The 26,839-nt window shown below is 37.3% G+C and overlaps 1 protein-coding gene across 1 annotated transcript in view; it reads right to left on the bottom strand.

The window, feature by feature from the left end:
* Positions 1–4,472: 4,472 nt before the first annotated feature.
* TMEM161B (transmembrane protein 161B) overlaps positions 4,473–26,839 on the bottom strand; it is a 65,453-nt gene continuing 43,086 nt past the window's right edge. Inside the window, exons 6-12 of the mRNA XM_029059374.2 lie at positions 23,814–23,965; positions 23,206–23,266; positions 22,490–22,630; positions 19,747–19,860; positions 17,140–17,314; positions 14,910–15,006; positions 4,473–13,677 (exon numbers count right to left, since the gene is read on the bottom strand). Coding sequence (XP_028915207.1) covers positions 13,400–13,677; positions 14,910–15,006; positions 17,140–17,314; positions 19,747–19,860; positions 22,490–22,630; positions 23,206–23,266; positions 23,814–23,965 — 1,018 coding nt within the window. The 3' untranslated portion in view covers positions 4,473–13,399. The remainder of the gene's footprint in view (positions 13,678–14,909; positions 15,007–17,139; positions 17,315–19,746; positions 19,861–22,489; positions 22,631–23,205; positions 23,267–23,813; positions 23,966–26,839) is intronic.

Raw genomic sequence — 26,839 nt, 5'->3', positions numbered from 1 at the left:
AATTAGGCAAAATATGGAAAAATGTGCCAGGATGATGACCATTATCTTCTACCTTAGTAAAAGAGCTATTGAAGGCGATCTTTGATTCTATTGGTCACAAAAGTTAAAATATCTTTTGAAATAAAGTCCTAAGATCTAGGTAAGTTTCAGATGAAGAGACCCAATCCTACTTGGATGGTTGTATTGGCCAAACATAAAAGTTGTTCCTTCAGTGGTTTCAAGGAAAAACAAGGGTAGAAAGTCTCAGGATTTTTACTTCTGCAAAGTCTAATATTTTGTTGGTAGCTATAATAATAATAATACTAATAATGTTGGTATTTGTTAAGTGCTTACTATGTGCAGAGCACTGTTCTAAGCGCTAGGGTAGATACAGGGTAATCAGGTTGTCCAACGTGAGGCTCACAGTCTCAATCCCCATTTGACAGATGAGGGAACTGAGGCCCAGAGAAGTGAAGTGACTTGCCCACGGTCACACAGCTGACAAGTGGCAGAACCGGTATTCGAACCCATTACTTCTGTCTCCCAAGCCCAGGCTCTTTCCACAGAGCCAGCTATGATACTATGCTAGTACTACAGAAGAAAACACATCTGAAAGTCTCAACACTCAAATACATGTAAATTCACTAACAAGTATATTTTCTTTTTACTAATAAAAATACTAATACTAATTATCTAAGTACTAATAATAATTGTGTCATTTATTAAGTGCTCACTATGTGCCATGCACAGATACAGGACAATCAGCTTGGCTATAGTATCTGTCTCACAAGGTGCTCATGGTCTATATTGGAAGAGAAAAGCATTTAACTCCTATTTCACAGATGAGGAAACCGAGGCACAGAGAAGTTAAGCAACTTTCCCAAAGCCTTACAAGATAGCAAATGACAGAGCTGGGATTAGAACACAGGCACCATGATTCCTAGGCTTGTGTTCTTTCCACTACGCTGCAGTGAGCTAATGTGATTTACTCAAGGTCATGCTGTCAGAAGGAAAATTTGGGTTATGTAAATTTTGTCTCCTGATTGCTACCTCGGTATTCTGCAAAAGTCTCAATATTATCACGTTACAATAAATAGGACAGAAATGAACATACAGAAATGAACATAGCCAAGAAGGAAAACTCTATAAATTTAGACCCATCCCCCAAAAGATTTGGCCTTAAATTGACTCTTCCCTTCCCACAGTCTTGTCAATTTCGGCCTCCTCTTGGTGAGGTCTTTACTTCGGCCTGCACAGAACTGTCAATGTTCTCCATTTTGACTTCTCCAAATATTCACTTAATCCCATGTGACCTTGTCCTTTGCAAGACATTGGTTCCTGGGCCCAAATACCATTCAAAGACTTTCCTGAATAGCAGAGTCCAAGGGCTTAATCATATGCAATCTCCACCTGCCTTAAGTCTAATTTCTTTCCACAGCTGAGAATTGTTCCCGGCCTCAGCTTGGGAGACATTCGACAGCCCCAAGATTCCCAACTGGTATTTAATGAAAAGTTGCTATTTATGGATTCTATCCCCACATTGTTTCTATTTATTGTCATCCCCTACCGCATATGCAGAGACTAGCTTGGTCAGTTACCATTGCTCAAATTGCATATCAATCGAATACTGACATTTTTATCAATCAATGGTATTTATTGAACACCTACTGTGAGCAGAACACGGTAATGAGAACTGGGGGAAGAACAGTACAAGTTGGTAGACACATTTCCTGCCCACAACAAGATATCCAAAGACACTAAGGCAAACCCTGAGTCGGCATTCCCCTTTAGACTGTAAACTTGTTGTGGGAAGGGAACATGTCTATCCACTCCATTCATTCAATAGTATGTATTGAGCACTTACTATGTGCAGAGCACTGTACTAAGCACTTGGAATGAATTTGGCAACAGATAGAGACAATCCCTGTCCATTGATGAGCTTACAGTCTAACTGGGGAAGATGGACAAAAACAAGACAACTTAATCACGATAAATAGAATCAAGGGGATGTACACCTCATTAACAAATACTATACTCTCTCCAGCACTTAGCAGTGCTCTGCACACAGGAAGCACTCAATAAATATGATTGATTTGACTGTCCAGATCCACCTGGAACATTTGAAGTTTCCTCATATGTGCAGTAGATATGACACATCAACCCAAGGAGTGTATTAGATGAATGTGTTTAGAATTGATCTGTGAGAAGTTTGTATTACCTAGTACCCCCAGTAAAGCTAGCAAGCATAAACTAGCACCTTATGCCTCCTTTCTACTTGATCAATGAAACAGCATGGGTTAGTGAATAATGCAACGACCTGGGAGTCAGAGGATCAGGGTTCTAATCCCACCTCTGCCACTTGTCAGCTGTGTGACCTTGGGTAAGTCACAACTTCTCTGTGCCTCAAGTTACCTCACCTGTAAAGTGAGGATTAAGACCGTGAGCCCAATATGGAACATGGACTGTGTCCAATCCGCTTAGCTTGTATCTACTCCAGCATACAGTAAACCCTTAACAAGTACCACTAAAGTGTGAATTGTCATTCACAGGTTGGACTCAGTCCTGGTCCCACATGGGGCTCACAGTCTCTTAATCCCCGTTTTACAGATGAGGAAACTGAGGCATAAAGAAGTTAAGGACCAAAGCCCAAGGTCACACAGCAGACAAGTGGCAGAGCGGGAAGTAGAAGCCAGGTTCTCTGTCTCCAGGCCCGTGCTTTCCATTAGGCCACATTACTATGGCATTTGTTAACTACTATGTGCCAAAGCATCATGATAAGTGTGGGGTTAGATACTGGACACTCAGGTCAGACATTGCCCTGATGCAAATGGGGCTCACAATCTGCATTTTATAGACGACGAAACAGAGGCACAGAAAGATTAGGTGACTTGCTCAAGCTCACACAGTAGGCCGCTGTCAAAGTTCTGGGTCGAACCTAGGTCTTCTGATTCCCAGACACATTTTCTTTCCACTAGTCCTGTGCTTTCCTTATAATTTTATGACTGGAATATTTCTCAAATCACAGGGCCATTTCTCCTTCTAGCAGAACTTCAGGTCTTTGTCGATAAATTCATCTCAATAAGAAATACAATGAATTCTGCCTTATCAATCAGCATATTTATTGAGCACTATACTAATTGCTTGGGAAAGTGCCACAGAGTTGGCAGACACATTCCTTGCCCATAACAAGCTTACCAACGATTGCTTTATCTATCCCAAAACACTCTCTTCATTTACCATACAATATGGCCCTACTCTTGGCCTATACACACTGATGTGTTTTATGTTCTTGGTTCGATCCTTATCCTGTTGCTGATATATCTTTTGTGATTACCTGGATCCAGCTGCCTCCCTTTGAATATGAACTCCTGGTAAGCAGGATGACCAGGTCTAACACTTCAGTGCAGCCTCTGAACAGTGTCCTATCTCCTTGATTCTATTTATCTTGATGTTGTCTTGTATTATTTTGTTCTGTTTTGCTTTGCTGTCTCCCCCATTTAGACTGTGAGCCCATCACTGGGCAGGGATTGTCTCTGTTGCTGAATTGTACATTCCAAGTGCTTAGTACAGTGCTCTGCACATAGTAAGCGCTCAATAAATACTATTGAATGAATGCAGACTTGACACAAGCATAAAATAGACTGAATGATCCAATCAGTGGTAATTCCTGAGTGTTTACTCTGTGTGGAGCACTGTGTTACTTGCTTGGGAAAGTACAACACAGATGGTAGACGTGATTCTGGCCCAAAAGAAGCATATAGTCTACCGGGAGAATGAGGTTGTAATGATCTATATTATGCTTATACTTAGTGGTCAGATTCAGGTGCCCTTGAAAACAATTTCACAGCAAAACCAGATGAAATTCAGTGTTCAGATTTTTACTCCCTTGGTCCAAGTGAAAAACTGGGATCAAGTACCTTTCTTTTCAGGAAAAGAGTGCCCTGAGTTAGGACATGTGCAGAATATCATGGAAGTGTTCAGTTGAGTGTTTCAAATGCAAGCGTAGTTTACATAGCAAACCAGAGGAATACTAGATTATTCTCTGAGAAATCAAAGGATGAAAAGAAAAAACAAAGCAACAAAAAAAATTACATAGTCTGACTGGTTTGTGGCCTGGAGGATTGAGCCTACATGATTATTTGATAATGAAATGCAAAGTTCTGCATCTCAAACCCTCTGATTTTTACATCACAGAATATACTTTACACTCCCAAGAACGCTATGTAGACCAAGTCTGAGTTAAATTATTTCCAGTTAGTGTGGTGTTTACATGCAATTTTTTCTAATGTAATGTACTTGCAATAAGTTAACTGCAATTCTTTTTCCAATGGTCAATAAGGTCTTCTGTATAACATTTGACTCCAATAGATTGTCTTAAAGGCATAGCACATTGTTTTAATAATGTTACTTGAGGTTTTGCTTTTTGTTTATTTTATATGTCTGAAAAATGATGGAGAAATGTTTAACAGATATACAAGATATAAAAATTTAAATATAAGAAAAACAGGTTTTATTTGTCTTTGGTTTTCAAGTTGCTGTGTTTAGGATCTGGGCAGCATTGTGCAAAACAATGTAACAGTTTATACTACATTTGTGGGTATGGAGCATAAACAAATAATTTAAATAAATTATGCAGGGAAAGAGTAAAATACATGCAGACTGTTCTAACATAAATCAGCTTTTAAATAAGAGAATGTTTTAAACATTTCTGCCCCCATTTATAATTGTAGTTCACAATAATCATCAGTTTGAGGATTTCTTGTAAAGACTATAAACTTCTCCTGTAGCCATTCTGAAAACTTCAATTTGCTAATTAAAACCAAATAAACCTCAGTTTCAACCTGTGCTAAAGCATTATTGAATGGGCACAAAAAATGTCACAATCACTTTTGAAGGAAATATAAAGAGGAGAAATTAAAAAAGCCCAAAACAAACCCCTTCCACCCAATGACCCCATGTCAGTAAAATCTCACAGCATTTATATTCTTGGCAATATTTTAGTGTAAATCTGCAAGTCTATTTCTTACCCATCTTGTTAAATAAAAATCTGACTGGCATGCAAACTACCAAGAAAGAAGATAAACGGCTTCTTTCAATCACTTAATAAAATATTAGCAGCAAAAGGACGTGGGTTTCCTACATATAGTGTAGGAAAATGAATGTGTACAGTTCAGTAGGTGCATGGGGGGCAAATCCTTCTCTCCCCCGACCTCCCAAATATACATAAAATTATTACAAAAATTGCTCAAGCCATTTTATTTCAGGCCTAGAAGCCTAGATGGCTATAGGTCCTTTCTTTGAAGACGTTCTTCCTTTGGCGCGTACACAATTATTAATGCAAACAACTAAGTTTACAAGTATAATCCTTAATATGCAGAATGATCAATTTAAGATTATTCAAGTACTATCATTTTTGATTTGGATCTTATTTCCCATTGAATTACATTATCTGGAGAGCACAAGATTTTAAATACTCAAAATTCTAGTTCTGAAAAAAAATAAAACCTAACCTCAAAGCCCAATATAAGAATTACATTCTACAGTATGCATGTACATTGTTATAAAACATACATTTAAAAACCTAATGAATGTTACTTTCCTGTTTTACCAACATTTTCTTTTCTATGTTTACATTATTCCTTCCTCTTTAGCTCTCTGCTTCTTCCTGCAGCATTGCAAGCTATTATCCTTGACCAAAAATACCCTAACAACTCTCTGTAGGTGGGTTTGGGCAGGGAAGTTCAGAGTTTTACATTTTCTTACTGCACTAAACCTAACACTTAGTGTGACCCCAAAGGAAATGCAGAGGGGTAGTGCCATTATATTAAAAACAGGTTGTTTTTTTTTCAACCAAAGTAGAGAGGACAGTTTTTGGACAGTTTGCCCTATAACAGGAAACAAATAATTGGAAGAAACTGCTGATGGCAACAGGATATTAGGTTCTGTCACAATTGGTCATCTCCTCACCCTGCAGCAATAGGCATATGAACCTATTACATTTCTTTGTCACATCTGTTCCCTGACCTACTGAAGAGAATACAGTGAAAGCTGCTTATTAAATTGTAAGCCCTACGAGGGACATGGACCGTGTCTTAATTCTTACCTGTGTCTCCTCTCGCAGCCCTTAGTACCACATTCAGCACACAGTAGATGCTTCATAAATACTACCACTGCTCAAATCATTCCAAATAATTCATTTTCTCTTTCCTTGGTTCCCTGTAAAGGAATGAATCTTTTCGTTGCATAGTTTTAAAGGTATTGAGGTTCAGCAGTATTTTTAGAGTTAGTATTTGAAAGTAGGATGGTGTGTGCTTTAAATTTGCTGAACTCCTTATTAGTTTGAAAATGTTGCTTATACGTTTCATCATCTCCTTGTTGCCAAAAGGTAACTTCCCTCATCCCTCCCGCTCCCAGTATGCTATGGTTTTCAGTAATGCAATAATTAGCATTATTTGGCCTCCTAAGGAGTCATGTTTTATGACTGTAACATCAATAGCTTTAAGAAAATTGTCGTTTCTTGGCACCTATATTTGCTTTTAATAAGTAATCTCTGCAAAGATGCCCATCTCCCCTTTTTGGTGACACTATAACATATGAAACAAGCAACAATGCTAACAAATCTAATTTTGGGGGTGTAAAGCATTTCACTATATGATTTAGAATTTTAAATAACTGCTTGAATACACTAAAAGTGAATGGGAATTTTTTTTAAATGAAGATGTTATAATTTATATCTTTATTGGATACAAAAGAGTAAATAAAGTTATTAAATGTGGCATTTTATACACATTAAGGAGAAATAATACAAGACTGGGGACCAATGAGACTTACAAAAGAACTCTTGTATTTCTTTATCCTACTTTACAAAACACTCATAATTTTGAAAGGTGCAAGTTTCAGATATAGACAGGTACACAAACTTATAAAGATGAGTAAAAATGATCTAAGAGCTTATGGGAACACTGCTTCACAAAATTTTACAGGTGTTATTTAAAAAATGAAATACATATAAAATCCCTGAAACAGCCTTCCCAGTAAGAACTTTGTTGATCAAAAAGAAAGTTGTAAAGTTAGTTTTATCACATAAGTGATTTTACAATCAGTAGAGCTATTTAGAGAATACTCTATTGTATGATACTTTTGAGATTCCAGACATTTCCCTCTGTGAGTTGAAACGAAAGAAAAATATTCTGAAGCTCATACTACAACTTGGTACACTTACAAATGATCGGGACTGCCCTAATAAATTACAAACTTTATTTTCTCCTTATGGACTACAGGTCAAAAGGCAGAAATCTCAAAATTACATAAACTCAAAGAAATAGGGAGGGGGAGAAAAGTATATTTGGTGGAATTAAAACTAAAATATTATAAAGGAATTATTAAAAGTATTAAAAGTATCAAAACATCTTTTGCTATCAGTACTTAATAACTATTTAAAAAAGGAAAACTGATGTGGTTGCACTGTCTGGGTTTAAGAAAATTTTCAATGAAAATTATATCTGATTTTTTTTCTTAGAAAAGCAGCATATATTGTTTTGCCATTACAAAACACCTGAAAACAACAAACCACACTTCTACTGCGACTAAAGCTAATTCAAAGCAGTAAGTTTTTGCATATCTTTATTCATCTTCAAGCGTCTTAGTAGTACCTGCATAAGCCTACGCACACTGCAAATGATTTCTAAATGTATAACCTGAAAACCATTTTGTATATGCCACACTAAATTCAAACTGATATGAGTTGTTTTGAGTCAATGGTTTGCATATGTACATTCAGTAATTTCTTCTTAAAATTTAGAGCACAAACAGTTCTCCAGCTTTCAGATTCATCTTGAGTTATCAAAAAATTCAATGTTTACCTAATTTGCAAGTATTCTTTTTTAAAACTTGCCCATTCCCCATTTATCATCTCTATCAAAAATATCAATGGGTAGGTTGGACGGTGCATTTTAACCAGCTAAAATTCTGTTCCTTCAAGAGGCTACCTGGTTTAACTCCCTGCCTCCAGGCAGGTAGCTGGTTAAACCATCTGGATCGATTGTGGTCTCTTTCTTTTTATAAAAAAGTTCTTCAGGGTAAGACTCCACAATTCACCTACTAATCGAGTTTAAACCAACTGTTCCCTGTTTCTACCTAAACCTCTTCTCCCTTAGTTCTGACATCCGAGGACAAGGAAAATAACTGATTAATGTTCTCATATGAACAGCAGCATTCCTAATGGAAGGCGAGTCTGAGATCTGGGTTTGACAAGCTCTGCCACTTGTCTGCTGCTGTGTAACCTTGGGGCGATTACTTAAGATCTCTCTTCTCTAGTTCTCTCATCTTTATAGTAGGAATTAAGTACCCTTTCTCCCTTACACTACAAGTTCCACGTGGGACAGGACTGTGTTTGACCTGATTATATTTTATCTATCCCAGAGCTTAGTACAGTAATCGGTGCATAGTAAGCGCTCCACAAATACCGCTATTATTACTATTTGAAGGCCGGCCAGTTAAGGTATGCTGCCCTTTCCAGACTAAACAACACAGCATAAACGTATCGAAGAGATTGTAGTTCATTCTCCCTTACGTTTGCAATCCTGCATGAAAGAAGAAACTGAAGAGTTGATCTTTCTTCAAAATAGGAGACGCAAGCTTTGGACCAGAGTCATGGCAATAGAACTTTCCCCAAAAGACTATAAAAATATAGAATGGCATTTCATACCCCATCGAATTATTTTGTAGGTAAAAATTTAACTTGATGGCCTGCTGAACTCAGCCTCCATGTGATATTTGCTTTTAGGGCGCTTGCCTTTCAGAGTCACAGAAGTTTTAATAGCAACTCACATTTCTATCAGCATGTAGCAGCATTTTTGAATACTCACGTTATCTTAACTGATGACATTCACATAAATTAATACAAAGTTCATCCAACATTGGACCTGTAAATTACGTCCATTTCAGGCTAGTACTGATCTTTGAAGCCCATGGGGAAAATCTATATACATCCCCGCTAAACATTTAAAATACTTTCAACTTGCATTATCTCTTTCAACCTATATAAAAATGAAAATGTTGGCCAGGAAAGATGTGCGATGACTTACGGTTGCCAGGAAAAACTGGCTGCAAACACTATGATCAATCTGGTGTGCCCCCAAACTCCCATGAGGATCCTAAGGGCTCAAAGAGAAGAACCAAGCTATACCTTTCAATGAAGACCCACGTCCCTGGGAGTGAGGGTGGGAAAGTGAGTTGATACGGAGAACCGGACATCTTATATCATCACTCCACCCCTTGCAACTCTCAAGAGGTTCGGCCCGGTAAGTGGGGGATAATCAATTTGGGAGAATTGGGGAAAAACTGGGATAGGGACAAAGATTTCAGAGGGTTGGTGAGCCACTTGCAAAAAATGATAATAGTCCCAAACCGTTCCTCCACCGGTTGGCAAATTACTCCTCTAAGGAGTATGGGATGGAAAGTAAATAGTGCTGAGTTCTGGGCAATTTAGACACTTTTAAAGAAAAATAAGAATTATTTCCTAATGCTTTTTTTTTTTTTTGAGTTTTCTGAAACTCTGCTCTGAGACTGAAGCTGGAAACTAAAAAGCAAAACAACAAAAAAAAAGTGCTATACATCTTTCTCAAAATACTTGTTAGTGTTTTAATAGAATGCGCCTTCTGGACAGGGATTGTATCTTTTAACCCTATTGAATTCTCCCAAGTACTTACTGCAGTAGTCTGCACAAAGCAGGCACTCAATAAATACTATTGATTAATAGTATTAAGTCTTCATAGGCATAAGCCTGATTTTTAACCTCAGACTCTTCTCACAGCCTCTAGCCCCCTTAAATAACAATGAATTTAGGTAATAATGAAGTGAAGCCATTCCTTAAGGGTATATGTTAATCTGTATATTAAAAGACCACCTGCCATGTGAAGGGAAGAAGAAAAGTGTTTTTTGTCTACCAGAGAGACAAGTTATATTGCTCTAGGCACTGGGGACTCCTTTGAAACCCTCCGAGTCCTCAAAATATGAATGCTAATAAAAGCCAGAGGCACTCAAATTAAACCACACACCACCTGACTGACAACAGTATAGGGGCACTTTAGAAGTTGAATTCATTACAAGTTGAATCTTACTGTGTTCTTAGTAAAAAATCTCAGCCTTCATTTATGCCAAATATGCGTCACACCATACAACAAAGTGTGGTTCTGAGTGAACAAAAATGTATCTGTCCACTACTTCACAACAATTCCCATCAGGGACGACAAATCGCCAGCAAAGTCTTACCAGTCGTAGTATTTTTTTTGTGTGTGTCAATGAGCCATAAGGATAACTACTAAGAAAATGAATGATGTGATGTCATTATCTGCACTACGAACAATCCAAGCTGTCCTGTTGACTACGGGAGATGTGTATCTTTAGTCTGATTGACATTTATTGTGCCCACTAAGTAATATGGTCAGTTGTATTTGGAGTTATGTTTTTCCCAAGTTAACAAAAATCTGCTAAATAAATATGTACGATTTGATAGGATAGGTAGTACAGCTCAGCAGGAGGAGAGAAAAAATAATCTTTCTTTTAATCCTCAGCAGTACGTCTAATCATTGTACAAAAATAAATGAGGTCCCCCCCCCAAAAAAAAACGGCCACCGTTCCATCAAAAAAGCTGTGACCAGGGCAAACTCAGTCAAGGTTTGGCAAGGAATAGACTAACCAATTAACACAACCACACAAAAAACACAAAAAGGCTAGTTAGCAGAAAGGAATATTTAAAAATAAAGAAAACACTACTTTGGAAAATTTGACACGTGTTTTATGACACTGCCCATATCCCTCCCTTCTAAAGGTTCTAAACAAGTTCAAAGTTATAAGATGTGACACTGAGTTAATGATGCAATTACATGAATAGGAACTTTGTGTGCAACATTACATAATAATGGAGATCGAGAGAAGAGGAGAACTAGAAAAAAGGAGAGAGAAATGGTAGTTCAAACTCTGGGACCACAAACGTCATTAGATTCTGAATCTTTGAGTCAGTTAAAGCTCCGTGAAAACTCCACATTCAAAAATCCCTTAGTTTTGCTTTTTCTGAATGAATAATTATTTGCCATTCAAAAAAAATTTCAATTATAAGAGAGCTCAGAAAATCTACCAGGCATTGTGGAGTTGATTATTTTATAAAACATTGGGGCTTTGAATATTTTGCAATACTTATCATTTTCATAAAAAGAACCACCTTTACATCCTGTGGGATTATTGTAATAATTTTCACCATTGCACTCTAGTTAGGTTTTCGTTACCCCCTCAAACTCATCAATTGCTTTGGTGAATTTCTCTTCAGATTTTTTTCAGGATACATTAATTGTTTTACTTTGCTCCTGACTATGCCTGGTTAAGAAATAATCTTTCCACGAGTCTGAATGTCCTTGCTCTTAAAAATAAACTAATTCTATCTTCCACTCCAGCTTCTTAAAGTGCCATCTCTACACAAATACACTTAGTCAAACTTGAACACATTATTTGGAATGCCCCAAATCTGGACTTTTTGAAAAACCTAGTTCTAAGTGCAAGGCTAAAATAGTTTTTGGGTTAGTTGTCACTGTAGTTTCAAAAGTGGCATATTTCTCCACCCAAATCAGTGGGTGGAGAGACCCTGAATGGAGAGATACACAAATGAACGGAACTGATTGTCTTTGTATAGAAAATTCATTCAACATTATAAAGTTCAAAAGCTCAAAGTACTGCAAGCTTTGTAGGACTTCAGGAATTCAAAGTTTAAGTTCTAAAGCCCACCTTTTATAAGCACTATTAAAATGGTCCCTTTCCTTATGTGTCACTTTTTTCTGATGAGACAAAGGGACGATGCTCTGAAATGTGATCAATTATTTTTAAAAGCCAAGTTCTGTGAGCTTCACATTCCTAATTTTGGTTACAAATGTAAAAAGCCAATAAATCTAAAAACTTAACATTTTTTCATATTTAATTTTAAACATAAAATTACTATCCTAATTAAGAAAAATTTGTCAAGGATATATGTTCTTGATTAATTCCCACCACAATTGATACGTAACTTACAAAAATAATATTTCTTAACCTAAAAAGCAAACGGTTTCAAATAGACCCACGTAATCCCGTCAGTCTTTAATTAGAGCCTATTTAAGTGCTGGTCCCTAAAAGGACAGGCATTTTAATTTCCATGACATATAGAATTACTTTTGGGGTGAGAGTTCTTAGTTAAGAACCCTGACCATTTGGGGGATTCCAAAAGTGCCCTCAGACAGGCAACACAAATGAACAGCTCTTTCTACTGGACTTTCAAAAACACTTTTTAATATCCATTTGAGAAAGATTTTTGAATTTCTGGATACATAAACATCCCCAACCACATGTAATATACATTCAGCAATTTATAATATAAGGATTCTATATTTTCATCTTTCATAGATCAATATATTATATATCCGATATATAATATATGTATATATATATATATATACACGCACACACACAATACATACATACAAGTCAGCAGGATTACAAAGTAATTTGTAAAAAAAAAAAAAAAAGTGGGTCAGTGTTGGTAACAAAATTGGATCATTTTAGTGAACTGATGGACTTTATCAAGCTATATGTGGGGCAACATAAAAATTGAGACCCAAGTGGATTTGGAAGGACCGACTTTAGCACCAAGCTGCACTTGCAAGTGTTCGTATGGCCATTCATTACTTAAAAAGGATTGCAGAGGTTGAGACAAAATACATTTTTAACAACATCCCTGCTACTTTTGAGCAGGAATACTTGCTGATAATACACACTCCACTATATTCAAATATGATAGAGCTTCCTTTTACTGTAATATACAGTAGCTATTTCTTCTGTCCTTTTGGATTTTTTTTTAACGCTATTCTCCTAGAAGAGCAACTAAGACTCTTCCAACAGAAGTGATTTTCTCTCCTTCCCCCTCCTCTCAAGTATGGCTCAGTTTCAAGATTGTTCATTAGGCAGCCACCCACCACCAGTACCGCAATATCTCTAAGGGTCATCATCAATGACAAACATCACATGCAAAATTGAGGACAGCTGGGTGTTTCTGGAAACCATGGTGATCACAAGCACTATCCCCATAAATAGTCCCCCCACTGGCCATACAAAAAAAAAAAAAGGAAAAAAAAGGTTTGTCACAGTTCCAACGCTGCAATTCAACAGTCAAGTTACCCCACGTCAGGCAACCCAGTGAACAAACTAACTTGTGATTTTAAACAACATAACATTAATTCACCCTGAGAATGCAGAGGAAGCATTATAACAAGATATTCGGATGGTACGTTTCCTCCTTTTCTTCACGTTTGTTCTCTTCTGGTTTCCTTCAGCCCACAGAGCGCATGGAGTTGTCTCTAGAGTTTAACGCCGGCATCTTTTTGTTAGTTGATTTAGTTTATGCCACAGTCAGGTATTGGTGATAAAAAAGCCCAAAAAGGCTCGTGGAAAAGAGGCAAGCAGCAATCCACCAGGTCAAAAATGACAGAAGCCCTCGGAAGAGCAGAGGAGTGAAAATGTTCTTTAGGCTGCTCAATGCCACGGTTACTTGTGTTACAGTTACCTTCATTTTTCCATCGGTAGATGGCAATTCAGAGTTAACAGAAGAGGAGTGTGGGTTAACCTCCATTGGCGAGTCAGAGCTAGGCTCAGGATAGATCCCCCAGGAATGATTCCCTGTAAAATCCAAGAGAGTAAATGAAGCATAAATGAAGTACAAATAGTAACAAACTCTAACGCCTGTAAGAACCAGGTGTTATTATCTAAGCTAACACTGCGAATAAATACAAAAAATTTACCAGTCCTCTAAACTGCTTTAAGAGCCAGCCCTCCTCCCAAAAGGAGCACAAGTAGTAAAACTAATTCAATCAGAAGTCTTCACAACTATCCTGGCAAAAATTCTTTTCCTGAGTGAGTAGATATTTACCAGGCCATAACTGAAGGCAGACATGCAATTGAAAAATGTCTAAACTGAAATCTGATCTCATTACAGTAAATCTGGTAAAAACAAATGAAAAAAATCATCCTTTCTTTAGAGCCAAGGTCTGAAATCAAGTCTGATCTTCTACATAGCCCTGTTTCAAAGCAAAGAAACCAAAACATTCAACATCCTTTCTAACAATGAAAACACGTTTCTCTTGAAATTTGAATTTTCAAAAAACAATCTGTACTTTCAAGGCCAGACGTATTTTTCTCTTCACCCTAATATTTTTCATTAGCTTAATCTGTAAATTATAATTTATAATTAAACAATTTTGGGATGCAAACTCCATGCATACATCTAATTGGGGTTAACAGAACTTTTACATTCATCACCACCACCTGTTACATAAAAAAAACCTACTAGGCCCTAGAGGACTAGAGAGAAGTGCAAAATATGAGCCTTTGGGGAGGGATTCACTATCTAGTTGAATCTCCACTATTGAATCCATATGGTCCTGTGGAATATACCTCATTCATAACTTTCTTAGATAAACTATTCCTCTCTACTCTCTCAGATAGACCTATGGAACAAAAAAGAAAGGAGAAGCTATCAACTCAAAGAAGAGACCTGACTTTCTGTAAAAGGCTTTGGGGACTAAGTTTTACTACCTAGGAAAAGGAAAGGAAGGAAAACCAAAATCTCCTTCCTTATATACAAAAAGTGACTAATGAGAAAGATTTAGAGGCCTAAGAATACAGAAACTGGTGTTTCAAGGAACAACCACTGGGATATTTTCCATGTTAACAAAGTACTTCTGTTTCCTCACTATTTTTAGGACTGTAGGCTTCAGCTGAGAAGGGCCCGTGTCATTATGTGAACGTTGCAGCACCCAGACACCGAGCACTTAATAAATGCACTGAATTAATAAAAACATCTGCAGAGGGAACACAAACATTATTGTTCTCATTTGTCATCTCATGCCTACCTAGTGTTTTCAAAAGCAGAGTTGTGTGGAGCAGCATTACCAGAGGTGCCACGTACTGCAGGGCAATTACACAAAGGTAATAAAACACACGCGCCACCTGCAACCAACAAAAGTCCTGAATGACTGAAGATGCAAAAACAAAAACAAAAACAAAAAGAAACCCTTAATACAACTGTCATGTTATGAATGATCACACCAAGCCTTTAAACAGGTTGTCAATTTAACTGAGCTGCTTAAGATAGGTGATTTTTCTGAAAAAATAAAAAAAAGCTGAATGCTAATGTTTCCCCCATGACACCTAAAATATTGCCTTTGGGAAGATCCAACTCTCTGGGACACCGACTGTTAAGAATGCATAAAAAAGAAGAGGTTCTTTTATTTTTTTCTTTTAAAGGGGGACCAAGGTTACCGAAAAATGTTACGCAACTAACAGCTCACCCATTACTTGGAAGGAAGGGTATAGCTTGTCGATGTGTCAGAAATACATTAGACTATTTCTGAAGAGACTATTTTATTTCATCCATGAAAACTAATGCCTCAAAGCAAGTGAACTCCCTCATATGAGTTACAAATACCAAAGTCAAATCTAGTGAATGACAGGATGTGTGGAATTAATACCTGAAAAAAAGGCACCACTACTGCATGAGTAGGGAAAGTGATAGGGATGGAAGGGAGGGAAAGAGGCAGAGGAAGGGGAGGAGACAGAAGAACTACAAGGAGGAGGAGAGAGTAAAAATATGTGGCATTTAGTACGGACGTATAAGTTCCATGTCATCAACGTGGGGCAGGAACTAATCAATGATATCTACTGAGCACTGTGGAGAGCACTGTAGTAAGGGCTTCAGAGAGTACAATCCAATACGGTAAGTAAACACGATCCCTGTCCACAAATTGCTTACAGACTAGAAAAGCCTCGATAGATCTAAGACTCTGATGGCAAAAAAGTACATGGAAAATGAACAGATCTGACCCGGTATCTTAATGGTGTTACCAACCTCTTTCCAATTGAACAACAGTATTTATTGAGCACTTATATGTGCAAAGCACTGTCCTAAGCACATTACAATACAAGCTCAATCAATAGAAGAAGCACTTTAAGTGATTACAAAAAGAGGTTAGTAATTTTTTTTAGGCAGTTGTATAGGGAAGGGCTGGAAAGTACTACACTGGGCTCTTCCAGACAAGGCAGCTGTGCTATTTGGCTGGGGGATACAAAAATTTTATAACCCCTGCCTGAACTTGCTAGCACTTCCATACTTTCTCCCAGCCCTGCCACTACCTGCCCATGTTCCTGGGGAATTGGAAAACTGTCCTGTGGGGGGGATGGACAGAGGACGCGGGAAGGCCAAAGCAGTCTATCAAACAGGCACAACTGGTGAGCTATGGTTCTTCCAGTGGAAAGGTGGGTATGACCTCTACATTATAAGCTCTTTATAGGCAGGGAATGTATCTACCAACTCTCTCATACTGTACTCTCCCACGCACTTAATACAGTGCTCTGCACATACTATACAGTCAATAAATGCCATTCACTGACTGAATGATTAATGTCCGGTGCTAAATGGCCCCCTAATGTCTGTTTTGCTCTTTGGTTCAGCCATTGTTAGACTTATAACAACTACATTTTCCATGAAGACTAATACAGAACTATTTACTCCTGAAAAATCACCTTAAACATGTTCAACTATGCAGATACACACAAAAACACACACAAGAATCCCACTTATTAGTTTCTTTCATATGAATACAACCTTCATTCCAACCTAAAATTTCAGGGTTAGTTATATTTATTTTGCACTATATGTTTAGCCCAGTTTCTAAGTGCTTGGGTAGATTAAAGATAATCAGATCACAGGCAGTTCCTGTCCCACATGGGGCTCCGTCTTGGAAGCATGAACAACAGGTGACTTATCGCCACTTTACTAAGGCACTGAGGAGTTGCCCACTGTCACACTGCAGGATAGTAACAGAGCTGGAATTAGAACCCAGGTCTCCTGACTCCCAGTACTGTACTCTTTCCAGTAGGCTAGGTTGCTTCCTAGCAGCAAATCCAGAACTAGGAATAGAAACCCAACTAGCTATCTTCTCTCTGTTCTGTATCAATCATTCTAATACATTAACTTTAAGAAAAATTTCAAAAATGGTCTACACGCATGACACATAATTTCCTACATTAAAGAGAGGCTAATTAACTGGCCTATATTTATCTTTGTTCCTTGAAACCACATACCATTTTCTGTAGATCGACTGTACTTATCCTTCCAGCTTCCTTCTTCATCTGATCGACACACTTCTGGGCCAAGTTCAGGTAGGCTTGTAGGTGACTGCGCATCATAGCTAACCGCAAAGCGCACAACAGGATGATCAGCCATAGCCGCAGGGTATCAAATGTGGAGTCTGTCATTCTGCAGTTCAAGAGTTGAAACAAAGTTCCCAAAGGTCAAGATGCACTTCAGTGACACCTGAATATTTATCTACTAATTGAATAATCTCTGGACTGTAGTCTTAATTGTAGATTGCTTGTGACAAATAATAAAAACTTCTCTACCTCTTGCTAATGATCTTCTCCGGAAAAGAGAGGGCTGAAAAACATTGAGGGCTGCAGCTAAGAGGGAATCCGGAAGCAATACGCATAGCCTATCATCTTCACTAGGATAAGAAACTTTGGGTCACAGGATCGAAAGGGCAGATCGGCAAAGCACGTTTCCTTCCCTAGCTAAGACAATGCCTAGCGAGAAGGCTAAGTTAGCTCAGAAGCTTTCTTGTATACAACTAATAGAAATAGTACTTACTGAGCCCTTACTATGTGCAGAGCACTGTACTAGATATTGGGAGAGAATACACATTTGGGAATAAGACATGATCCCTGTCACTTAGGAGGGTGCAGTCTAAGAATCCAACCTAAATATCAGTATGTAAAAAACATTCGGATGAAACCTTCCTCTTCAGTTTGATGCTCTACTGAATACACTCCTTAATATACTTATGTAACAAAATCAATAATGAAGTCTATATAGGACTATGCATGGCTTTTCTGTTGGCAACTAAACATTCTTTATTTGTATTTCCTCTCTTGGAATAATGCAACCTAATCACAACAACACTCATATACTCTAAAGAGTCTTACAGGTTTAATTCTACTATATGTACACCTAAGACACTATTTTGGAATGATTTATGACCAGACCATGTACTTTAAGACAGCAGAGAATTAAATTCAACAGAACAATTATTTAAAAAACCATCACAAATTTCAGAACACCATTAAATGCTTCAAGTATATTCTGAATATAAATGTCCCTTACAAATATGTGCCAAGCACTAGACTTTTATTAGGTACAGGCTGTTGCTAAAACCATCAGGGACCAACTTTTGTTCTCTAAACTAAGTTTAACAAGTTAAAGACTAGTAGTAATTTTTCTACAAAGGACAAAGAAAGCATTTCAAACAAAAATATTCCAATGAAGTTGTTCCTTCATACTAGCAAATTCTCTTCAAGTAATTCATGTGGATTTCTGGCCATTTAGGGGTTGAGTCTACACTACAGCCAATTTGAGCCCTTGATTTGCAAATAAAGGATTTACTTTCTATGAACTCCAGTCTACATTACAGGAGAGGAGTCAGCTATTTTTTATGGTATTTGTTAAGTGCTCTCTGTGTGTCAAACACTGTTCTAAGAGCTGGGGTTAGGTACAGGTCAATTAGCTGTTTGGTTTTTCTGTAACTTAGTGCCTGATTAATGGAGACAAGATGCCTGCCTGGTTGCTTTTGCTAGCCAAAATAAGAGCTCCAAAATTCAAACAAACAATTTTGAACTTTACTAAAGAGCTTTGACTACTTAATGGAATTGTCCAGCAGTTGGCAGGGACGTGGAAGGGAGAGGTGGGGCTATTGTATTTGAAGAGTGAACAAAGATGGGAAGTTGAAAAATAGAGGGCTAATGAGGAGAATAAGGGAGCTAAGCTCCCAGCTTCCTGTGGCTCCATTTCTACAATATTGGCCTAAAAATCTTGTTATAACTCTGCAGCAAAACCCGAGAGCCTCTTGTCTATTTTGCCTCCTCCTCTACTGAAACTGGGGAGGAGAGGAGCAAGATCTCAGAATAGCTAATTTAGGAGTTTCAACTTAATGTGGAAGAGCAGGGTCTGGAGCAAGATCAAATTTCAGAGAAAAAAATATAGCTACTATGACTTTCAAACACAGGTGTATTGTCTATATTCCCATACATTTCTGAAGATGAAAACTTTACTAACGTGGCTTCAGTTTTCATTGGAATAAGCTAATCTGAACTGGGTAATATTCACCAGTAATGTGTAATTTGAGGTAAGTATCCAGTCACCCTAAATAAATTAACTTACCTATGTTACAACCTCACTATTGCCTAGGACTAATTAACTTTTGTCTTTATTTTTTTCTATTGCATATGACAAAGGAGACCTTAAAATGTCTATTCTAGATATGTATTATCAATGTCAAATTATTTAACCTAGGAAATGGCCTTAAATGGTGAACAAATGTGTATTTGTTAAACAATCAGAACCAATTTTTTTAAGCTACAGATATACAAAAGAGTTTGCTAGTCTTAAGTCTTAGCTTTGTAAAAAAATGAGAAAATGTGATAAAGAGCAAAGCTCGCTTAATGATTATTAATGATTATTACGTGGGAGAATAGGCCCTTTCGTCAGATTTTCAAGAGTAAAATAGCAGTTTCAATTTTAATATTGTAATCTTCACTATTCATAAACAAAATAACTTATCAGAATAAATCAGTAGTTACTGAAATTTTGAAAAATAACCCCCCCACCAAAAAAAAATTACAACACCAATTCATACTTACAAGGGCACACTTTCTTTACCCAGTGGAGGGTTCATAATGTAGTCCTTGGTGATTGGTTTTACCCACAGTAGAACCATAAGCAAAGGTGCCAAAAAGTTTATATGAAGTAATGTTCTAAAAGTATGCAAAAAGCAAACATGAAAACACTGAAAAGGAAGAGGCACAGCTAGTTATTCTGCAGAAACTGTGGTTATGATGGAAGAGGGAATTCATTATTGGTAATCTGGGTTCTTCAGTTTCAAAACATAATTGTGGAAGTGTAACGGTTCCCTTAACTGAAAGGTGGCAATGAATTTTCTCATGTAGGGAAATCATCTTTATATGCATTTAAATGCTACTAAAAAATGGGCCTCATTGTTCAACAGCAAGTTACATCCATTAAATCGGTAATTCTAAAAAAGCCCATATAACTTCTATATAAGGCAAACAGCCGACAAAAGCCCCTGAAACACTTGAATTGAACCACAATTTCTCCAGTTCTTAATTATCATGTAAAAATGTAAATCACATCATCAGAACCATAAGTGATTCATAAACTTTCATTTCTTCTTGGATCATTAAGACATACCTGAAATTAATTTCTTTCCCTATACAAGTCAGAGGAATTGATTTCACTTCTGACAGGGCAATATTCCCAAAACAGAAAAGTGTTTCAGTTCAGAGCTATGGCTCCTTTGTTAATTCAACTCTGGATGTTTTCCCCATAGGACAAGTGATTGGAAAAGATTTTTTTTATTGAAAGAATACAGGCAACTTTCTTAGAATAGCTGTTTCATTTTACAGGCATTGGAGTCTTTGTGAACAATTTTCAGGGGCTAAAACAGAGAGGTTCAAAAGGATTTATTTTAAAAATAAGTAGCTCAAATACTACTGTGCTTGCAAATGATACTTTTTGGGCAAATCAGACGAGTTAAGAAATCAAGGCCATCTGATGGGGGCTGGGGCGTGGGGGTAAGCGCACAGACATAAAAGTTTGGTTGTAGCCTAGTGATGCAGCAAGTTCTTGTGTCTGCCATGAGGGTGAGTTGAGAGCAGATTCTTTATGCCAGTTACACTACACTCCATCCAAGCCGAGCTAGCTTGCCCACACTCCTGTATCTAGGCAGAGTGCTGCACACAATAGAGTGATAAAAGGCTGCATCAAATTGAAAATACAAAGATAGCGACACCCACCCCCCAAAACAGGATCTGTAGTGACAGGACAATTTTCACTTAAGTAGCCACAAAAATGTCGGGGGGATGCGGGGGGGGGGGGGGGGGAGGGGGGAGGAAATCACTAAATGCCAAATGATTTTCATCTTGCAGGCTGAGTAAACCATTGGGCTCAGTGGAAGAAAGAAGCAGTATTAGGTATGCAGTGTTGCTAGGGAACACTATAGTATCAAGGAGCAGCCCACAGCGGTTTCAGTAGCTTGTGAAGGGCTCCCCTCCACCCACCCTTTTCAGCTTATTTAAATCATAACGCTGGGGTTAGTGGACTGAAGTGTGTGTGTAGAGTGGAGGGGGAGATTCTGGTTTTGTCTTAAAAGAAGCCATTAAAGGGATGAGTGGTGGGAGAAAGGCAGGATGCAGCCAAGAGCATGCTGAGTAAAGGGAGAGAAAAACGGGCAATGTGAAGATGTGGGAGGTGGGAACCGGTACACCCACACACAAAGCATGTGCAGAAAAATGGAGGTGGGAAAACAAAACAAAAGGACTGTCAAAATTCAGCACACGGAAACCTACACAAGGAAGAGATATGAATCAAAACAGCCCTAAAAAGAAGAATGCAAAGATGCCGCATCATTAAATATTAGGTTTTGCAGGGTAGCGATGTCAGGAAAAATGATTATTCAGACGATCCCAATGACTGTAAACAAACATATCAAAAGAAGCATTTTAAACTTGGGCTTCTGTTGCAGAGAACAACTAGTTGGGAACTTGAACCTTTGAGCTGAAGAGGATATAAATCTGCTCTTCCCCAGTGTTTCTATATCAAAGAAATATCTATGCCTATCAGAAAAGGCGACTTAGAGTTTGTTGTAATAAACTGTGAAATATTTGGAGACTCAGTAAAATATTACCACTTTGAAACCTGAAAACTGATTTGGGAAAAAAAACTACATGTCTTATACTGCGATGTTCAGTGCTGGAAAGCAAATATTTATGTTGCATGCAAGGGCAGCAAATTCAAATAAAATAATTGCTGACTTTGCCAATTAATGTCCATAGAATGCACGACAGCAATAACATTAGTAAAAACTGATCAACTATTATTCTGGTAGCTTTTAAATGACATATTTTTAGATTTCCCAATTAGAAAATGAAGCAAACTTATGTCTTCTAATAAAAAATGATGACACACACCTGCAGATTTGGTTATAAAGGCTGTAATGTTATATGATTGTTCAGTTAGTTGTAAGCATTAAAAATACATATGTGTGAGTGTGTGTGTGTGTGTGTATATATATATATGTATATATATAAAAATCAAGCTTTATGTTTTCAACTCAAAATAACTTTTTTCAGCTGTGACTTCTGAATGTTTTAACCTTATTTTTACATACCCTACCATTTTAATATATAATTTCTTAGAGTAAAACCAACTAAATAAAGCTTGCTTAACCAGTAATAGAAACAGGAAGTAAAGTAGGTCAAATAGCTACTCGATTCTTAATTTTCATTACAATGAATTGCATATACCTGCATCAAGATGGAAATACAAATATTTATCTGCATGTGCTTATGTACATTTTCCGCTTACTGTGTTATTTTTTCTGTTGCCAAATTCAGGGCATCCAGATGCATTTGAGCCAGTCGCAAACCAGGGAATGTCAAAAAAGCACCAATAAGTGAACAGAGAATTGCCAGGAAAAATTTGAAGGTTAGTTTAGAGACCGGACCCCTAAAAAAGGAAAGACAAAAATAATATACTTTGCAAGACTTCTGTTCAGTTCTATTTTTCCTTTCCAGTCCCCAATTTCCCTTGTCCACTCCACACTGCCAATCACCGTTAACAAGAATACAAGCAAAAAGATCAAGGTTTCTGAGTATGAACATTTTTCTACCAGATCCTACACTGAAACCTGACAAACCAAAAACTACCAATCATTTATGAAGCTTTTCATTTTCACAAGTGACCTATCACATTCTGATACTTGTCCAAAAAGATGCAAAAAAATGTGGGTAAATTGGTGATTCAAACACTGGAGCAAAAGACCCTTATTTGTTTATAAATTTTTGTGGACATTAATAGAGCAGCCCAAAAAGAACCCAAGCTAAAATAAGAAATAAAGACAAAATCGGATCTAGTTTGATCCTGAAATAAAAAAAAAAGTAGAGCAACAATGACGTCACCAAAACAGTGGCTGTGGTAACCATTAATTTCTTCAGAGTCAGAAAACAAATATACTGAGCGAATCATAATATTTGACTGTTGCATTCTCCAAAATGAAATTTTTTTATTTTTCAAAAACTTACTGGGATTCTAAACCTTGCTTTTCAAGAAACTGCATCGCATTTTCCGAAAAATTTGTAAACCCTGTGAAATATTGAAGGAAAAAAATTGATTATTTTTATCGTAGGGTCAAAACAGAATCTTTGGCAATGAAATGCTAGAAAGCTGAGCATCTTAAATTTTCAAGTGTCTAGCTTAGTTCTTTCATGTGCTAATTAGTATGCCACAATGCAATAAAATTTGGTTATTAACAAGAACAGTCTTTGAAAACATCCCTTTGATATTTGTACATCCCATGAACGTGAATAAAATTTGCATTAATTCTTTAAAAATTTGAGTAATTTTCCAGCATCACAGGGATTCATTTAACTGTATGAGGTTAGGGGAGGATTAGAAAAGGAAAAGGTAAGCAAATAAAATTGACAAAACAAACAAACCACAGTAGGATATTAATCTATTGAGCAATGTGGTGTGCAGTTATTCAGAATGCGCTTCAGATGACACCCCAAAGAGGAGGGAATTAAAACTGAATAAAATTTGGGATTTAACTTAATCTACCTCTAATTGATTAACAGTGGACATGTATCACATACACAGCAATTTTTTTTTAAATAAGTGATATAACTTTTACCTGTTTCAAGTCCAAATTCTAGATAGTTTTCAGTTACAATCAGAATTGCCATGGCTTTGACAAAGAAAAAAAATCCAAAGGTAACACAGACTGATCTTTCACCACCATCTTCTACTTTGAAATAATGTGTAGTTAATGAAAAGAGTACCTTGCTGGGGAAGAAAAAAGTTCAGGAAAAAAAAACTCGGTGGTTGTATAACAAAATTAGCTTTATACCAACTGACAGGCTATTCTGTCATCTGTGGCTTGGTTCTAAAGTATACCTGTGTCCACACAAAAGCCCCTCCAAATGACAGCAATTTGGAAATCACCAAGCTAGAAATCATTCCCCCAGGAACCTGAGCCAAACATGCAAGAATCTGGAAGGATGTTTGATTTAATGTGAGGAGGAAGCACAGTGGCCATGTTCTATTACTCTAGATGTTTTGAATTCTGCTTGCCATCATATCATACTTGAAAGTCACTCTAGTCACTTTCAAGCTTCCAACAGGATCTCAGTGTGATGAACTGTCACTAAAAGAATCCATTTATGAATGGGAGAGGAGGTGCTGACATTTTCACCTTAAGAAAATACACCCTTGCAAATCTTAGCATGATTACTCAATAATTTTATGGTTATTTTCAGAATTTTCAGTAAAGAGGTTACGAGCATACTATAAGATCTTATACATACATAGTTGTGCTCCATATTGCAAAAGGATACCTCAAAAGTAAAGTTTATCTACGAGTGCATGTGTAGCTGAAAAGGCCAGTGCCACGTTGTATAATGCAAAAAGGTTGTTCCTTGTTATATCATCACCCCCAGTGTTTCCTACGACTTGGAGCGGTTTTCTCTTTTGCCCCTTTGTCTCTCATAAAAGATGTTTAGATCTAAGGATCAATGTGGGCCTGTAGGCTCAAAGTTGATTGGGAAGTTCAGAAACCAAAATTCTCCATTAAATTCTGGGAAATCAAGCCTTTCCTCTCCTTGCTTCTACATCCTCATCTGATAATGACCCGAATAAGAATGATGATGAACCATTACAGGCTTGCACGTGGAATTAATACGATAAAAACATTTAATATACAACAACCAAACTAAAATAAAATTAATAACCATTCATGTCCCTATTTGTAAACTTATTTAATGTCTTGGAAGAAAAACACTAATTTCAACTTTACCCCCAAATGTCAGAAAAGCCTGTGAATATAGTTACCACTCTGGAAAAGTTATTTACAGTATAGTAACTGATGGAACAAAATGTCTGTGTTATCTTAGAATTAATTCAATTAAAAACATTATTGCAATACATTAAAACTGCATTTCAGTATTGGGGAACTCACTGCATTTACACCTGGAAGAACACGAGACACATTTACCCTCTCCCATACTTACAAATTCAATAAGCCTCCTGTTTATACAGCTGCTGAAATTTTCCAAAGCTATGCCCTCTCATCATGTTTCTAAACTTAACTGTGCATGTAACTGTGGAGTAAATTGAGTGGTTTTTCTATGATATACCAGTTTTTATTCTTAAATACAGGACATTATCATTAGATTTCTTCAAATATATCATAATGTCAAATTCTAAAATAAACAAACTACTTGTTCTACTAACTTTCAAGGTCCAAAAGTGGTTGGAAGAAAAGTAAACACGAACTTGTCTTTCCAGAGCAAGTGTGTTTTCTCAAGAGAATTTCTCAGAGAAAAAAAAAAAATCTGGTTCTGCCCTGAATTCTACAGCATGAGGCAAGCTTTTCCTTAAGACTGGACTGTGCAGAGAAGTTGCCCATTTTCAAAGAACCTCTGGGCTGGTCCCAGGAGCTTGAAAATCACCATGTCTGTCTGACAACCTGCATTTCTGCTTTTCCATTCTAATCTGCACCCAATTCCTTGGGAAGCAGTTACTGATCAGGAAGGCTCTTAGACAAATTAAGAGACAGGCACAAGAGGGCATTCCTATCTGCTCAGTCCTATTCCAACCTATTGGTATTCAACCCTACCATGTTGAATGATGATAAAAAAGTAGGATAAGCAAATATCTTTATTAGGTGGCTAATTAGTCAGGTACCAGTTAGCATCCTTAAGACACTAGGGGGTTCTCTGAAATTTTCAAACTGCTGTCTGGTTTGCCCCAGGCAAACATGGTCCAGGTGCCATTTTGCATTATAAACTCCACACTTTTAAACAATTAGTTTAGTGAAAGCAAGCTTATGTAATTTGACAACATGCATATTTATAATAATAAAATGTGTTAGGATGCTCAAATCACAATACGGGAAGCATACATTTCAATATAACTTGCCTCAATCCATTCCGTTTACCCAAGGCAAAATCTGTATATGAAATTGGAATAGAACTGTATATACTCTTAATGTAAGATTACTAAACTGAGGCTGCTTCCCTAAGGCAGATTAGTTTATGTTTGATGCTTCCTAAGTAATTTTCAACCCAACGCGTTTTAAAAAAGGGAAGGTTTTCTAACTGCTTCCAATGGGAGCTGCTCTCCCATCCCATCCCAGAGCCTCAATAATGACCTGCCTTGTTCCATCTCAGTGGGAAGACCCTCCCAAAGTACAGAAAATTGAGGGGGAAACCATACCTATGGCAGTTACCATGACTGTGACTATAAATATTAGAGGGAGCTGCAAGAAGCTTGAAGCCCTGCTCTTCTAGCCACAGTAATTTAGGGATTTCTTTTTTTTTTTTTTTTTTTTTAAGGATTGACCCCTGCCCTCATTTTATATGGTACTCTTGTGTTCATTCAATAGTATTTATTGAGCGCTTACTATGTGCAGAGCACTGTACTAAGCGCTTGGGATGAACAAGTCGGCAACAGATAGAGACAGTCCCTGCCGTTTGACGGGCTTACAGTCTAATCGGGGGAGACGGACAGACAAGAACAATGGCACTAAACAGCGTCAAGGGGAAGACCATCTCGTAAAAACCGATGGCAACTAAATAGAATCAAGGCGATGTACAATTCATTAACAAAATAAATAGGGTAACGAAAATATATACAGTTGAGCGGACGAGTACAGTGCTG

Source organism: Ornithorhynchus anatinus, chromosome 1, assembly GCF_004115215.2.
Source record: "Ornithorhynchus anatinus isolate Pmale09 chromosome 1, mOrnAna1.pri.v4, whole genome shotgun sequence".
Lineage (NCBI taxonomy): Eukaryota > Metazoa > Chordata > Mammalia > Monotremata > Ornithorhynchidae > Ornithorhynchus > Ornithorhynchus anatinus.
Note: the sequence above shows the minus strand (reverse complement) of the source record. Positions and strands in the feature narration are given on the sequence as shown.